Source organism: Pseudonaja textilis, chromosome 3 (assembly GCF_049901715.1).
Source record: "Pseudonaja textilis isolate UNSWEBS1 chromosome 3, rPseTex1.2, whole genome shotgun sequence".
In the NCBI taxonomy this organism is placed as follows: domain Eukaryota; kingdom Metazoa; phylum Chordata; class Lepidosauria; order Squamata; family Elapidae; genus Pseudonaja; species Pseudonaja textilis.
The window spans coordinates 134,067,224-134,084,578 of record NC_141992.1 but is presented as its reverse complement, the minus strand read 5'-3'; the positions used below and the strand labels follow the sequence as shown (position 1 = coordinate 134,084,578).

The window sequence follows — 17,355 nt, the reverse complement described above, 5'->3', positions numbered from 1 at the left end:
ATGGGACATGGAGGCCCCACATGTGGCCCCTCATAGCCCATTTTCGGCTGGACAGTCTCCTGAACCACTTTGCTGGCCAAAACAGGGCATGTGCTGCAGGGGGCATCTGTCCCATCTCCCCCCCCCCCCATGGCCAGCCCACGAAGGAGAAATACAATGCTAATCCAGCCCTCAAAGAAATCCAGTTTTACACGCCTAGTATAGATTGTCTCAATAGCTGCAAACTACAAATCTCAGCTTGACTGGTAAGTTAAGTGGTAACGGCCACTGAAATGGTACCCAAAATAAGGCTGCCCAGTTATCAACCAGATTTGCCAGTAGATGAATGTAATTAAGCCATTGTCTCTCCAGATCATTAAAAATATTGAATAATCAACAACTTTATCATTCATAGTTATCGCCTATATTCCAGTTTCTGTTCTGGCACCAGCAGCTGGATGACCTGGGACAAATCACTTTTGTCTCTTTGTTTCTCCATTTTTCAATCTTAAAATTGCCACAAGTCATTTGGGGTGGGGCCAGCAAGTTCTGTTACTGTTCTGTAACATTTCATAGGAAGACATTGTGACAGAATAAGACCACAAAGTGGTGAAAGTTGATAAGAGGTCCTACAACTACAAAATCTTGTATTGAATCAGACAACTGACAAGCTGTCTTAGCAATTTGCTGATATTGTGCCTGCAGGGGAATTCCACTATAGATGCCCTGTGATATTTGACTATTCTATTGCTTAAAGAGGTTTCTACAAGTTAATAACCAGCTAGTATACTACAGCATGCGTTAGATAGCCTTAATGACCTACCAATTAATGAAATTGCTTGTCACCATAAATAAGTTTCATTCTGAGATGAAAGCTGTCACTTTAATAACCAGTTATAATCACTTATTTTCAAGACACTGTCTCTCAATATTTTTAATTACTTTACATTCCCATTCCTTAATCTAGTACCTTCTAACTGTATCAAATTTGAACATTAGAGCAATTTTCAGTCAGAATGTTTGTTGGACAGACTGGTTAGAGCTTATGGCAATTGAAATCAAGCAATACAAGATTGAAGAAGCTTGATATTTATATTTTCTACAGTGTTTCTTTAAGAAGTTGCATTTTAGTTGGATTGGAATGAATGTATAATGTCCTTCTGTGGTTTTTCTTTCCTTCAGTTACAACTGGAAGAAAAGCAATGACAATTGTCCTTTCTTTTTTGTTTTTTGCAAAGCCATTCACATTCCAGTAAGTATTTCTCTTGTATCACATTTTTGTGAAAATTTAGTATGTTTTATTCAAACACATTCACCAAAACCATACAGTTAAATAACATAATGAGAGATTTTCACTAGATTATCCTGCCCATGTGCACCCACAGACCTGTTTCATACATTTGCTAAGATATAGAGTGGAAATTGAAAGTACTGAAAAATAGATGGGCAACTGAGCAAATGTCTGTAGACCAGGGGTGTCAAACTCAAGGCCCAGGGGGTGGATCTGTCCTGTGGGCTGCTTAGATCTAGTCCGCGGGTATGCCCTGGAAACAGCAAAGAATGGGCCTGCAGTGCCTCTGCCAGCAAAAATGGAGCCAGGGAGGGCTCTTGTGGCCAAAAACGGAGCCTCAATGAGTGACATTGAGCCGGCCACAACATTCCCCCCTGCCTCCCGAGGTCAAACACAACCCTGATGGGGCCCTCAATGAAATCAAGTTTGACACCCTTGCTGTAGACATTTCTGCTGAAAGGCCCAGATATGAAGATCAGTTTAATGAAAGAATAGCCTGGAAGGGGCTCCTTATCTAATGAACATTAACCCTTTTTTAGAACACCTGAACAAGACTTCTCCTTTTTTTTTTCTTCTCGCTCTCCATTTAGTTTTATTTTTCTTGCATTCATCTTCTCCCACTTCCACCCCCAGGTTGTTTCTCCTTTTCATTGCTGTTTCTAGCGAAACAAAGGAAGGGAATGTAGGTGTGTATCTTTTTTTATATGTGTAGGATGGGTTTTGTGTTTGTGAGAGAGAAGGAATATTTGATAGATGCGGATTAAGGATTAATTAACTTTTTAATTTAAATCAATATTTATTCAGTTAATGCTGATTCATTTTTGTGATTTTTCCTTTTTTGGAAACTATATTGAGTCATGCATTTGTTAGATGAAAAGATTCTCCGGAATTTATTTAGGCCAGAATTGGTAAGCCATAGTAGTTCAGGTGAGGATTTTTGTATATCTATTTTTTTTTCTGTCTGTTTTTATCTTGTGGTTGGGATAGCTCAACATCCAATTCAGGGTTGTCTTCCTTGAGGTGAATGGCATATGTCTCTCTTTTCTTTACATGCGGATGCACTAGTAAGTTCATCCATTGGTAAATATACACTGTTATAACTCGAGACCTTTATGATGGTGATGTTAGAATTATTTAACAGAACGATACAGATAAGGTTTAATTAGATCTTCTGGTGGTCATTCTCAAACCATGGCCAACCTAACACTACATCTTCATTATTATCATCAGACCTGCTTCTTTAAACAGGCTTAGTTGAAGAAGGACCAGAGAAGGAATATATTTTATATAAGTTAGCTAGCTCCTGAGCATATTATAACTCTCTGATCTATAGGTCATAGGGACAGAGGGCAACTCTGTCTGTGTTACGCTAAAGAATTAGGAAATCTATTTAGAGGAAGTAACAATGTATTTAAAGTTGAGTACAAGGAAGCTGCAATTAAGGGAAGGTCATGGAAGCATTTTTCGCAAGTGTAAGATAATGGCAAAAGATAGAATATACTTACAAACATCTTGTCTTCTTTACCACATCCTCTTTCACTATGTTTTGTTCCCAGGACAAAATATGTTTTTAGGTATTTTGTAAGCATAAAATCTATATTTGGTAAATAGGTTATAGGTGAACGCCCAGGCTTGGGCTGAAATCATCATAAAGTATAAAAGAACTAACCCCAGCATGTAATGGGGGTTCAGAATTTGTCATGTTAATGCTCTGAACGCTTTGCGCAAATAAACCTGAATTCTTCCACCTCTCGTGGTCTCTTGTTCTGTGTTGAAACCGAGACTGCTGCAACATTTTCTGGCGACTCCGCCGGGACTGGAGGGGCCCTGAGGCCCTCTGGGTGGTCCATCCCGACAGTCAGTGGATCGGTGAGTTGGAGGGAATATCCCAGGCGCCATCGGAACCCTTTGAATCCGAGGGACTTCCCCAGACGGCTGACTGCTGCTGTCGGCGATTGACGAACCCACGAACCACTGGTGAGAGGTGAGAAGAACAGGACTGGGGCTGGCCAGCAGTGAAAGAGGAATAAAAAAGGAGAAGACGCCTGCAGGCAAGTATTGGATGGGAAATATAATCCCTCCCTGTAAGCAGGGACGGAGGAGAGGACTGATCACCCTCTCTTAACAGATAAAGTGGGTGGACTTGTCAAGTCTGATTGGAAAAGAGAGAGAGCCTACTGCAGTTCCCATTGGTGACTGTGAGTCTCCAGCACCGTGGGTCAGTAGAAAGCGAGTGGCGTCCGCAGTTCCCATCGGAGACCGTGAACATCCGGCTCCCTGGGTCGGGCGTGTGTGAGTGGGTGTCTATGTGAAAAATCCCCTGCTGTGTTTGAAGAAAGTGGGACCCCTTACCCTCTTCTTCAACTCCCTCTCCTCTCTCTCTTGTCTGTTTATGTGGGAGGATTATGGGTGGTAGACAAAGTAAAGAGGTAACCCCTCTGGAGATTATGATGAGACATTTTAGGGAGGCTTACCAGTCTCAGGATTATGGGCATAAATGGGATAGACAGAAATTGCGAAAATTTTGTGAAAGTGAATGGCCCAACCTGGGGATTGGGTGGCCCCCGGTGGGTACACTTGACATTCCTACTACTGTGCAGGTACATCGTAGGGTCTTCCACCCAATGTTAGGCTACCCAGATCAGGGTCCATATATAGATGTGTGGCTGGATTTATTGAATCATCCACCCCCTTGGCTACGACGACTTAAAATGCAGCGGTGTAAAGCCTTGCTATCACGACATGTTACTCTTAAAAAAATACAGAGATCTGTACAAGTGCTGCCTAGTTGTCCCGAGGAAGTTCCAAACCCCCCCCTTATGTACCACCGGGAGGTTTTGAAGAGGGGTCGGAGGGGGAGGAATCGGGAGGGGTGGCAGACTTTATGGCACGATTAGATCGACTATCTCCATATCTAAAAAGTCCCCCAAGGTCAGAGGGAATGGATAGATCGGTCCAGGTGGATAGATCATTGCCTTCAACATCCACCCCAAAGGAAAGGCCCGTGGACCCTACCCCATCCACTTCAGCGCCGAGTACATCTGCTATGACTGAACCGGTCGCAGCCAGAACTCGGGCAAAAACAGAACAGGCTTCCCTGACAGCACCCTTGAGGCAAGTGGATCAGTTGGCAATCAATCCAAAGGATCCATCTGAATCAGTCACTCTGTCTTTATTCCAACATGTACCGTTCACTTCTTCAGATCTGTTGAATTGGAAACTTCACTATGGCCCATTTAGTGAAAAGCCCACAGAGGTGGCAGATCTAGTTAAGACTATAATGGATGCACATAACCCCAACTGGCTAGATATTCAACAGTTATTGGGGACACTTTTTAGCCCGGAGGAAAGGGAGAAGATTAAGAATGCAGTGACTGAGATATTAAAACCTGATGTGCGGTTATATCACTCAATGGAGGATCTTTTGAGAGAAAAATACCCCTCGAGTAACCCAGAGTGGGATATGTACCGGGATGATGGGAAGGATAGACTGAGGGATTATCAAGCTTTAGTGGTGCGAGCAATACGCCTTGCGGAAGCCTGTTATAAATATGTCAAAACCTTCCCTGGTGTTGCAAGAACCCACTGAAACTCCGGAAGCATTTTATACCCGTCTTATTGACTCCTACCGTATGTATACCCCCATAGATCCCACAATCCCTGAGAAACGCCAGGATGTTAACTATGGCGTTCATTTCCCAGAGTGCTCCGGACATAAGGCGAAAGCTACAACGACTGGAGGGAGCCCTGGGAAAGCCTATAAGTGAATTAATGGAGGTAGCTCGAAAAGTCTTTGCAAATAGAGATAAAGAGGAGGATAGGAAAAAAGATCAGAAGATGCAACAAAAGGCTGAACTAATGGCAGCAGCCATGATGTGGGCACCACGAGGACGAACAAACCCACGTGGTGCGGGGTCCGGCTCACAGAGGGGCCGGGGCAATAGTCGGGAGAAAGGGGGAAGATGGGAACTTGGCCATAACCAATGTGCCTTATGTAAGAAATATGGGCATTGGAAAGGTGAGTGTCCCGAACGTGAACTACCCAGAAACAGGGGAGGACCCCCACGAAGCCTCAGTTTCGTGGTGGAAGATGGTCAGAGAAGGTTGACCCAGAGAGGTAGAGGACAGACAGAAACCAGACGGGGTTTGGGCGGACCCCCTCTGGTGGGCTTGGCCCAGGCAGAAGAATGGGACTGAGGCCGACCGGGTTCAGTCAGCCTCCCTGAACCCATGGTCAGATTGAATGTGGGAGGCAAGCCAGTTACATTCTTAGTGGATACTGGAGCTACCCGATCAGTTTTAACCCAACCCTTAGCGCAGGCATCCCGTGAAACTATTAATATTCAGGGAGCGACAGGGACAACTTTACAACGTCCCTTTCTGGAGCCCCTCGAATGCACCTTAAAAGGGCAGGCTATAACACACCAGTTTGTTTACATGCCTGACTGCCCAGTCCCATTATTAGGAAGGGACCTGCTCTGTAAAATGAGGGCACAATTATCCTTTAATGAGGATGGTTCCATGAACCTGGGGTACGGAAAAGTAACCTTGTCGGTACCTTTGGAAGAATCCTGGAGGCTTATGGTAGCGAGGGAATTTGGGTGCGCTGATAAGGAAGTCTGGAGGCAGTTTAGGGTTCCCTATTTGTGGGCGGAAGATAACCCCCCTGGTTTTGCAGCACACCATCCACCCATTCTAATTGAGGAAGTGCCTCTGAAAGTTCCTGTGAGAATTCGACAAAGGGCATACCCTCGCCACATTATGCAAGCTATCCAGGATATTATTGACTTATATTTAGAACATCATATCCTGGTACCTACTGAATCGCCCTGGAATACCCCCATATTGCCAATTCCAAAAGGGGATGGTCGGTTTCGCCCTGTTCAGGATTTGAGGCCTGTAAATCTAGCTACTATAACTATCCATCCGGTAGTTCCCAATCCCTATGTCATATTGGGACTTATCCCTCGGGAGGCTCAGTGGTTTTCTGTTATAGACTTGAAAGACGCCTTCTTCACCATCCCCATACACAAGAAAAGTCAGCATTTATTTGCCTTTGAGTGGGAAAACCCTAATACTGGTAGGAAGCAGCAATATACCTGGACCAGGCTGCCTCAAGGATTTAAGAATTCACCTACACTTTTCGGTGCAGCTCTGGCCAGGGATCTGGAGGCTTTACACGTACCAGCCCCAGATGTGGTTTTACAATATGTGGATGATTTATTAGTAACAGGATATGCAGAGGACGCGTGTTGGCAAAATACAGCTGATTTACTTTCACTACTGCAAGATTTGGGCTATAAAGCTTCTAGGAAGAAAGCACAGTTAGTTCAGCAAAAGGTCAGGTATCTGGGTTATGACATTGAGCAAGGGAAGAGGACGTTGGGCCACGAGCGGAAGGAGGCCATATGTCAACTTCCTGTTCCAACCAACAGGAGAGAATTACGAGGGTTCCTGGGTGCGGCTGGTTTCTGCCGCATCTGGATTCCCAACTTTAGCCTAATTGCAAAACCGCTCTATGAAGCTACGAAAGGGGCAGAAAGGGCCCCCCTCTTTTGGAGTAAAGAGGAAGAAGCTAGTTTTCAGTCCCTTAAACAAGCCCTCCTTCAAGCTCCCAGTTTAGGTCTCCCGGATTTGGAGAAACCATTTCAGTTGTTTGTTGACACTAAGCGAAACGTTGCAATAGGCGTCCTCACCCAGATGATGGGAACATGGCACCGGCCGGTAGCATATCTCTCCAAGCAACTAGATAATGTAGCCAAGGGATGGCCAGCCTGCCTTAAAGCAGTGGCTGGCACAGCAATCTTGACTCAGGAAGCAAATAAGCTAACCTTTGGTCAACAATTGCACATATACACACCACATGCCCTTAAGTCAGTTCTAGAGATGAAAGGCCACTTGTGGTTAACAAACCCACGGATGCTTAAATACCAGGGCCTTCTGACCCATAATCCTATGATTACCCTCTCTCAGTCTACTACATTAAATCCAGCCACATTATTACCTGAGCCTGAAATAGCAGTAGAGCACAATTGTGTTCAGACTATTGAGGAAACTTATGCTAGTCGTCCTGACCTGAAGGATGTTCCCCTTCCCGCCCCAGATTATACTCTGTTTACTGATGGTACCAGCTACATACAAGAGGGAGTGAGAAAAGCGGGATATGCGGTGGTCACACTGGATGAGGTCTGGGAAGCAAAGCCACTCCCTCCCGGAACTAGTGCCCAATTAGCTGAACTACATGCCCTCACCCGGGCTCTAGAGCTAGCCCAGGGACTGGCAGTGAATATATACACGGATTCCAAATACGCTTTCCTCACAGTCCAGGTCCATGGAGCTCTGTATAAAGAAAGGGGATTAATAACTGCAGGGGGGAAAGAGATAAAGTACGGCCCCCAGATATTGCGGTTACTAGACAGTGTGTGGGCTCCGAGCAAAGTAGCAGTCATGCACTGCCGGGGCCACCAGAGGGTGGTGACAGATATACAAAGGGGGAATGAGAGAGCTGACAAATTTGCACGTGAGGCAGCCCGATTAGACTTTGTTCCCCTTGAAAAGCATCTTGCCATATGGGTGCCCGATGCTCATCCCCAACCCCATTACTCGGAGGAGGATAGGGACCGGCTAAAGGCACTCGAGGCACACCAAAAAGGCCAGTGGTGGGTCTTACCAGACAAGAGGGTGTATATTCCTGCTCATTTGGCCTGGGATGTTGTACGTCAGCTACATAAGCAATTGCACCTAGGTAAGACTGCCCTCACAAAGGCGCTTAGGAGGGAGGTGTATATAGATAGAGTTAACAGCATAGCAGCTAATGTATGTGCCCGTTGTGAAATATGTGCAGCCAATAACCCCAGGCAAGGCCCGCAGCCACCAATGGGCCACCAACCCCGAGGCTGTTACCCCTTCGACTCTTTGATGGTGGACTTCACCGATATGCCTCGTTGTGGCCCTTATAATGCACTGCTGGTTATTGTCTGCACATATACGGGCTGGCCAGAATGTATACCTACACGTACAAAGAAGGCCACTGAGGTTGCTCGAGCATTACTTCATATTGTAATACCAAGGTATGGGTTACCCTCCCGGATCTCTTCGGACAATGGTCCGGAGTTTATTCACAAGGCAACACAGCAGCTAGCAAAAGTTCTAGGTATTACATGGAAATTACATTGTAGTTTCCACCCCCCTTCGGGGGGCCGGGTGGAAAGAATCAATCGAACAATTAAGGACAAGCTGGCAAAGATATGCCAGGAGACACATCTCAAATGGACTGATGCCTTGACTCTAGCCCTGGTGGCAATACGTTGTGCACCACGCAGGGATATTTCGGTCTCCCCTTTTGAATTATTGTATGGCAGGGTTCCTAACTTGGTTAGGTTTGATATGCATGACACCACAAATGTATCTGATGTTATTAGGTTAAGACAACTCAAGGCCCTAAATGAAATTATCCATAAATTACAGGAATATGTGTTAACGTGTAAACCTCAGGTTTTGGTAACCTCCCCCCCACAACATACGTCCAGGGCAGGAGGTTTGGGTTAAGGATTGGAGACGGGAAACATTGTCTCCCAAATGGAAGGGCCCCTATACTGACCTTTAAAAGGTGAAGAGGACTCTCTCCCCTAGTGGTGACACTCCGGAAGCTGTCCCTCTACCTACGGGAGACGAAGAGGAACTGCCCTCCCCTAGTGGTGACACTCCGGAAGCTGTCCCTCTACCTACGGGAGGCGAAGACCACCAAATCCCCACTACTTCTAGTTCGGAGGGTCTTCCCTGGCGGCTTAGGTCTCGCGCCAGGCTTCCCTAATAAGTTGGGAAAAGGGAGAGGGAGGAAACAGTAGGATATGGAGCCTAGTCAAAGGCTAAGGGAAACTGCTTGCATCTGAAGGGGTCTTATGCCATCTGTCTGGGTTGTAACCATGTTACTGGTGTTAAGTGTGGTGATTAATTCATTGTATCTTTATTCAACACTGATAAGAGGAAGACCAACCCAGGATGATCCTTTACCCCTAGAGATAGAGCAGTTGGAGGAATGGTATTCTCCTGACCCTTTTTATGATGACCCTCCCCCAATTATAAACCCCAGGGAAACGGAACAATGCATTGATTGCTTCCTGGTTCGTAATACTGGGAGACACTTTACATATACCAATACTAGGCCTCCAGGTTGCCATATCACAAGTCTCCCACAATGTGAGTACCAAGGGACGCGATATTGGCAATGTGTACAAAATGAAACAATAAGATGTTACTTTCTCCGTTCCCCATGGGTCCCTGTCCGCCGCAATCGGGTACCCCATACCCTGAACTCCCTTCATAGAGACCAGAAGTGTAACATCCATGTGGAATGTAAGGATGGAAAGGGGGGTCTCAACTATAAGGTAGGAAAGCCCACAATGTGCACAGACTTCACCCTGCCACGATGTAAACATACCACATGGTCTCCTCCGACCTCTTGTAATGGCTCTTTTGGTACGGGAACCTGTGGGTGTTTATGAGGAACTCTTTCCCCTATGTCCTCCTTCCCGGGAATCTGAAACTACACAATAAATCTACGATTTGGGTGAAGTTTCAAAGGGGGGAATGAAGAAGGACCAGAGAAGGAATATATTTTATATAAGTTAGCTAGCTCCTGAGCATATTATAACTCTCTGATCTATAGGTCATAGGGACAGAGGGCAACTCTGTCTGTGTTACGCTAAAGAATTAGGAAATCTATTTAGAGGAAGTAACAATGTATTTAAAGTTGAGTACAAGGAAGCTGCAATTAAGGGAAGGTCATGGAAGCATTTTTCGCAAGTGTAAGATAATGGCAAAAGATAGAATATACTTACAAACATCTTGTCTTCTTTACCACATCCTCTTTCACTATGTTTTGTTCCCAGGACAAAATATGTTTTTAGGTATTTTGTAAGCATAAAATCTATATTTGGTAAATAGGTTATAGGTGAACGCCCAGGCTTGGGCTGAAATCATCATAAAGTATAAAAGAACTAACCCCAGCATGTAATGGGGGTTCAGAATTTGTCATGTTAATGCTCTGAACGCTTTGCGCAAATAAACCTGAATTCTTCCACCTCTCTTCCACCTCTCGTGGTCTCTTGTTCTGTGTTGAAACCGAGACTGCTGCAACAGAGCAGGAAGTAATTCTGTCCTACGTCATCATCTGGTTAAGTTCCAAGATCAGTCTGCATTCTGAATGTAGAGAGGTAGAACAATGTGTCTTAAAAGGTTATCTGTTTTATGCGAATCTCAGCTTTGGTAACCTGGATCTTTCAAGGTATTTTAGATCACAACATCAGTTATATCTATCGAGAGGTCATATGAACAGATAGGTGATATAAACATCAGTGAGTGGCTAAGTTGTGGCAGAGACTACTCCCCACCGCCCTCTTTCTGATGAAACCCTAAGTTTGACAAACCTTGGTTTCATTATGAAAATTATCTTATTTGAAACAATGGAAATTATTTTTGTTATAAAGAAGTGAAGGAAAACAATATAAAAGTATCTAAGCTATTCTTTTTTATAATATATAAAATAAATACAGGTAGACCTCAACGTACAACCACAATTGAGGCCAACGTTTATGTTGTTAAATGAGACATTGGGTTACATTTCCTGCCACAGCTGTTAAGTGAAATCATTGAAGTTGTTTAAGTTAGTAACACGGTGGTTAACTGAATCTGGCTTCCTCATTGACTTTGCTCGTCAGAAGGTCGCAAAAGGGAATCACGTGATCTGAGGACACTGCAGCCGTCATAAATAGGAGTCAGTTGCCAAGCATCTTAATTTTGTTCACACACACACACACACACACACACACACACACACACACACACGGGATGCAACAAAATGGTCCTAAGTCACTTTTTTTCCAGTGCCGCTGTAACTTTGAACGGTGAATGAACGGTGAACACTAAATGAATTGTTGTAAGTTGAGGACTATCCGTATGCTCTATAACTCATTTCACTTCTACGGTGGCTGTTTTGCTTCCTGCATGAATCTTAACGTATTGGACTGTTACACGTACAGTTGCTAATATGATTCTTTTTCTTTCGCCCACCCCTTTTAGGTACGTGTGGTCGGGTTTATTGGTTATCCTTGGCATATTTCTCAATGTTTACAGCAAGAATATGGATAAAATCAGATTGCCTTCACTGCGCCGTCTCTGGAATAAATCTCTGGAAGATAGAAGGACGTTATCCCAAACAGTATAGAACTGGCTTGTGCCATGTGTTGGCACTAGACTGTTTGCTTCTGTTCTTTCCATGCAATAGTCTGCAGCCGAATCATTTTCCAAAGGGAAGGATGTTTTTTTTTAAAAAAACAAACCAAAGTCATTGAAGGCACTTTTGTCTAGTAGCAGAGGACTGATGCCAGCTTGTCTGCAAAACTTTGAGCACTTGGAATTCCGTTCTTGGAAGGGATGGGTTGAATGATATTGGACAAGGAACACAGAAAAATCATAATTCTTGGGAAAGCTGCTATTGAAATTGTCTCTCTGAATGGAACACTTGAGAGAGTGAGTTATGTGATTAATTTGGGCATTTTAATTGTATAAAAGGTGCTTTGGCAGTGGCTGAAATCAGTGGACCTTGTTTTACTGTTGGAATGTGTTTATTTAAATGTGATGTCTTAACTGATACAAATCAAAACTTGATTGATAAAAGTGAAAATTTAAACCTCCAAGGTTGAGGTCGTTATACCATTTTTTTTCTTTTTAAATAATAAAATCTATCCCAGATTGTTTTTAACCTTCGTTCTCATTGGTTTAGCACTGTGGAGTTCTTCTGAGAAAAGCTAGAGCTCCACATAAGGGCTTTTAGAAAAGAGCAATTTTCTGCCTGTGCATTTCCTATCACATAACTGATTCTTTTATGAAATTATCTTTCAACAAATGTTAACAAGTAGGGCTTCACAAATGTTCTGAGCTGAAAACGGCCATTTAGGTGTTCCAAGCTTGAAATAAAACTGAACCACACTGAGACTCCTCTTTCAAGATTAAGGCAATGCAAAATTGGTCCAGCCTTAAAACAAAAACTTGGGTACTTTGAATTGTCATATGATGAATATTCTGATCATAAAATATAACCTTGGACAAACCACTGCAACCTTATAACAACTTGTTCTGACTTCAAAATAGACAATATCGAATATTCTGAGCTCAAAGCAAAATGTAAATATTTCAGTTTTGTTCTGATTGAACACTGTAATGGAATATTTTAAGGAGGATCATTTGGTTCTGAGTTTGGGGAAAAAATACATTTCTCATTTTATTCACATCCCCACTTACGAACAAGTATTCAGAAAAGCTTGATTAGCCAGCCAACTTACATCATTCCACAAAATACTGTTTCTTGCTACTTCTGCATATTAAAATGAAAGAAAAGAAAGCTGGGGAAATAGCTAGAGAGTAGCAGACGAATTATTTTGTACATTTTTGATATTGTAATTAATTTATAAATTTGATCATTCTGTGGAGTTTTCTGTAGTGTGTATATTTTTAAAGCAAATGCTAAAATAGTCTTGCCACATTAATTTTATAGCTAAATAAATTATGCACATGAGAGTATACTTGTATATCTTACATACATTATTTTGTTTTTGTAAATCATGAAGATCCAAGAGTAAAGTAAAGTCCCTCCTTGTAATGGAATTAGTCTGTTTGGAGCGATCAGAAGATCTCAAGCAAATCCTTTTATCCTAAGCAGCTGAATATTCCATTTAGGGATTGAAGCATACATTTTGAAGGACATCAGATTGTACTTCCTATCAATTGTTCTTAGGTTTTGTAGGGTAGCTATAGCACTTGGACTTATATACCGCTTCACAGTGTTTTATAGCTCTCTCTAAGCAGTTTACAGAGACAACATATTGCCACCAAGAATCTGGATCCTCATTTTACCGACCTTGGAAGGATAGAAGGATGAATCAACCTTGAGCCGGTCAGGATTGAACCTCTGGCAGCCAGTGGAATTAGCCTGCAATACTGCATTCTAACCAGTGCACCACCACAGATAGGCAGTGTGTAGCATTTCATCATAATTTGTCAAAGGGTTGCTTTATTTTACACAGAGATTTTTTTAAAAAAATCAGTTCAGTGGTTTTTTTTGACTAACCAACTAGTTCTTATGCATTTCATATTGTAACAAACATTTGCTAATTTTTGGTTGGCAGCCCATTCATCCATTTTACATTTCAAAAGCGGAATGAAAGCAATTTATATTTTTCTACTCTTTCATTAAATAAAGATAACCAGTATTGGCATCAAACTTAATTTCCCAGTTTCTTGGCTAAAATCGTGAGAAAAAAGCTCACTTTGGGAAAATGAAATCTGTAGCACAACACTGGTTTATTTAAACTTCTCAGCTGTCCTAATCTCAAAAGCTGAAAAGGAAATTAGAACACTGAGTCAAGTATTAATTAAAAATCATTTTCCCCTTTTCCCCCTCTTCTTTATAATCTTTTTTTTTCTTTAAGCAGAGGGTATTTTATGCCTCACACTCCCTATGCCCAGTTCATTTGGTTTGGCTGGCCTCTGCTATTTCCTGAGCTTGTGCAATAAATAATGGGAGATGTCTAAAGCTCATCACAACTGCAAATAGGGTGGTGCAGAACCATCATCCTCTCAAAATTGCCACAGCAGGAATAGTTGGCAGCTCATCTATTACATCCATTACTCCAACATAACCCTTCCCTGTTTGTCCTTGGCTATTGTAAGGCAGGCTGCTAAGGCAGAGATCCTTGACAAAGCCTTAGTCTTACTTGTATTTTATAAGGCTTTTTCCCTCCAAGGAGCAAAACAGTCTTATATATGTAGCGTACGTAATAAGTTCTATAATAACCCATAATTTGCCACTATATATGCTTGTCCCAGGGACTGCAGCCATTCCCAGCCTTTCCCATCCCTCCTTACCAAGTCTAGAATATACCAGTCAAAAATGCAGGTGTTGCATTGTTATATTTTCACAAAAGGCCAATTACAGAATGGCAGCCATGATCACAAGTCCTACATAATGAGAAATCCTCTAAAAAAAGGAAAGGGTTAGAGGCTAAGAGGTCTTCCTATGATTTCCTAGCTATTACACCTTCCAAATATCTGAATTCCCCCCAGAGCAAAACAAAGGACAGGACAAATGTTTCTGTTCTCCTTTCAAAATATGTTCCAACTGTTCTTCCTCTTTGCTCTTTGTCCTCTCTAAATGTTTGTCATGATTTGTTCTTCTGTTGACTGTTTAGGGTGTCTTATAAAATAATTTTAAGTATCTCCATGCAAACAGTAAATCAGGTTTCATCCTTCTGTCCCCACTGACCTCAAGGTATTTCAATCTGCATAGGTATGAATATCTATCACACAGGTCTATTTGTGCATGTGCTTCTAATGCTTCCTCTGTAACAAGATACCCTGCTTCCTTTACATCGATCACCCTTGTGATTGCTGAGCCCAAAAGAGCAAATGTTACAATTTTTACTAAAGCTAAAATGATTTTGAAACATTATTAAAATCATAAACAATACATAGTTATAATTTAGCCATGTGAAACACAATCCACGTGTTGTTGTTAGTTGCAAAGTCGTGTCCGACCCATCGTGACTCCATGGACAACGTTCCTCCAGGCCTTCCTGTCCTCTACGATCCCCCGGAGTCCATTTAAGCCTACGCCAACTGCTTCAGCGACTCCATCCAGCCACCTCATCCTCTGTTGTCCCCTTCTTCTTTTGCCCTCCTCAATCTTTCCCAGCATTCCCAACATCTTCTCCATGAGTCTTTCCTTCTCATTAGGTGGCCAAAGTATTGGAGTTTCATCTTTAGGATCTGGCCTACTAAAGAGCAGTAGGGGTTGATCTCCTCAAGGACTGACTGGTTTGATCACCTTGCAGTCCAAGGGACTTGCAGGAGTCTTCTGCAGCACCATAGTTCAAAGGCCTCGATTCTTTTGTGGTCAGCCTTTCTTATGGTCCAGCTTTCACAGCCATACATTACAATTGGGAAAACCATAGCCTATATGCACTTTTGCTGGCAGGGTGACGTGTTACAATGCATTTATTACCATATCATACATCACTATTTTCAATGGTGAATTACTAGCAGCCTATAAACATTTCTGTAATTTTTGCAAACTTCAGAATCTTGCCTAAGTTCCAATTTGAGTACAATTGCTAGTTGGGACAATTGCTCTGTCATACCAAAAAGCTAAGCATCCTTAATTTTTCTCACCATAATCTCCCTGGATACTTGTTAGATTATTGTTCATGACCAAGAGAGCTGTAGACCAATGCCAGACCGAAGAAGGTATGTGTAGGCATCCCAAAAGTGCTTTTTCAGGAGGCAACTGGACTTCCTTGGTTTTTTCTTTGAAGACACTTCTTGGATGAGAAGCAAAACATCTTCAAAGAAAAAAACACCTCAAAGTCCAGTTGCCTCCTGAAAAAACACCTTGGGGACAACCATGATCTGGATGTCTGAGAAGCTCTACAGATTTTTAGTTGTACAATTTGGGATGAACATCCTTTGAATAATGTGGGAGTAGGAAGGGATTCCCAGAGGGAAAAAAATTGCAGACTATAGGAACCAGGAGAACAACTCAGGTGGCCCTGAGGACACAGATAAACCTCCAAGTGCTTCAACAACTCTCTGAAAGAATGCAAATGATCAGCTGTCTGCAAAAATCCTTCCATTCCCCACCATCCTGTCAGAGCTGAAGAAGCTTTTTGGATAAGAAGCGAAATGCCTTCAAAGAAAAAACACAGTGGAGTTGCCTTCTGGGAAAAAAAGTATGTTTGGTTCAACATGACCTGGATGACTTAGAAACTCTACAGGCATGTGTAGGCAGTTGAACAACAAGAAGAGAGACCAGAAATTGAAAATCTGATCATATTTTTTAAAAAAATCCAAAGCAAATTCTAAATATATACATCATCCTGACCTGCAGTGTTGTATCATGTAGTTCTATATAATGAATCTGTTAATTTGCACTACGTTACAAATAAATCAACAGAAAATAAGATATTCCAAATCTGTGAACTATTTCTGAAGCTTCCATTTTGAGGGGGGAAGATCAGGGGTGGGATTCAAATTTTTTAACAACCGGTTCTGTGGGCGTGGCTTAGGTGGTGGGTGTGGCTTGGTGGTCATGTGACCGGGTGGACATGGCTTGGTGGTCATGTTATTGGCTGGGTGTGGCCAACTCAATATCACTGACATCGAGGCACACATCTCCTCACCTGGCCTCTCATGACTGTGGGGATGCTGCAACAGTTGTAAGTGTGAAAAATGGTCATAAGTCACTTTTTTCAGTGCCACTGTAACTTTAAATGGTCACTTCACACAAGCAAAGTACCAGCAAAGGAGGGGGGGGAAAAAACTCCATAGAAGTTCCTGAAACAGGAAGTCTAGTCTTGCCAAGAATGTAATAAGGGTTAACGGAGAGGCAGTTTCTGTAAGCAACACCAGAATGTTTCCTTCCTCCTTCCTTACAGGATTAGCCCAGTAATTTCTTCTAAAAACCGGTTCTCCGAACTGCTTAGAATGTTAACAACATTCTAGCAAATAGGTGCGAACTGGTAGAAACCCACCCTTGGGGAAGATATTAGACATGAAGAAACAGATCATAATACCAATATCATTTACCTTCTAGAAAAAATCAGAACTGACTGCATATACGTGGCAATGAAACTGCCGATCTCTGCCCCAACAGAAACACAAGCTCCAGGTGGCTTTTGCCAACCTAAAGCTCTGTTTCATGCCACAGCATTACAGCCGCTGTTACACTAAAGAGATTCTAAAACAAGGAAATGCAAAAATGCACAATTAAAAATATTCAGGCAACTCAATTGAAACATAACCTTTGTGAACTGCAGTTCACTTTATTAGCTGCATAGATAGAGTGCCTTATGCCTTTAATAAAATTTGTTAGCCACCCCCACAAAGGATGCTTCCAGATTCCTTCTAATTTTTGGCCAACCTAGACTATGATGGCTTTTCTATGATATTTCAAGTGAATAAAGCAGAATGCGAATTGTATACATTTCAACCACAGAGCCAGGCAATTTTTAGAAATGCTATTACAAAATTCT

At 42.5% G+C, this 17,355-nt stretch overlaps 1 protein-coding gene across 7 annotated transcripts in view; it reads left to right on the top strand.

Moving 5' to 3' along the window:
- Positions 1 to 12,032, top strand: part of SLC35B3 (solute carrier family 35 member B3) — a 29,883-nt gene extending 17,851 nt beyond the window's left edge. For all 7 annotated transcript variants that reach the window (XM_087930828.1, XM_087930832.1, XM_087930826.1 and 4 more), the window contains 2 exons: positions 1,162 to 1,231; positions 11,351 to 12,032. In XM_087930828.1, coding sequence (XP_087786954.1) covers positions 1,162 to 1,231; positions 11,351 to 11,495 — 215 coding nt within the window. In that variant the 3' untranslated portion in view covers positions 11,496 to 12,032. The remainder of the gene's footprint in view (positions 1 to 1,161; positions 1,232 to 11,350) is intronic.
- Positions 12,033 to 17,355: the final 5,323 nt, after the last annotated feature.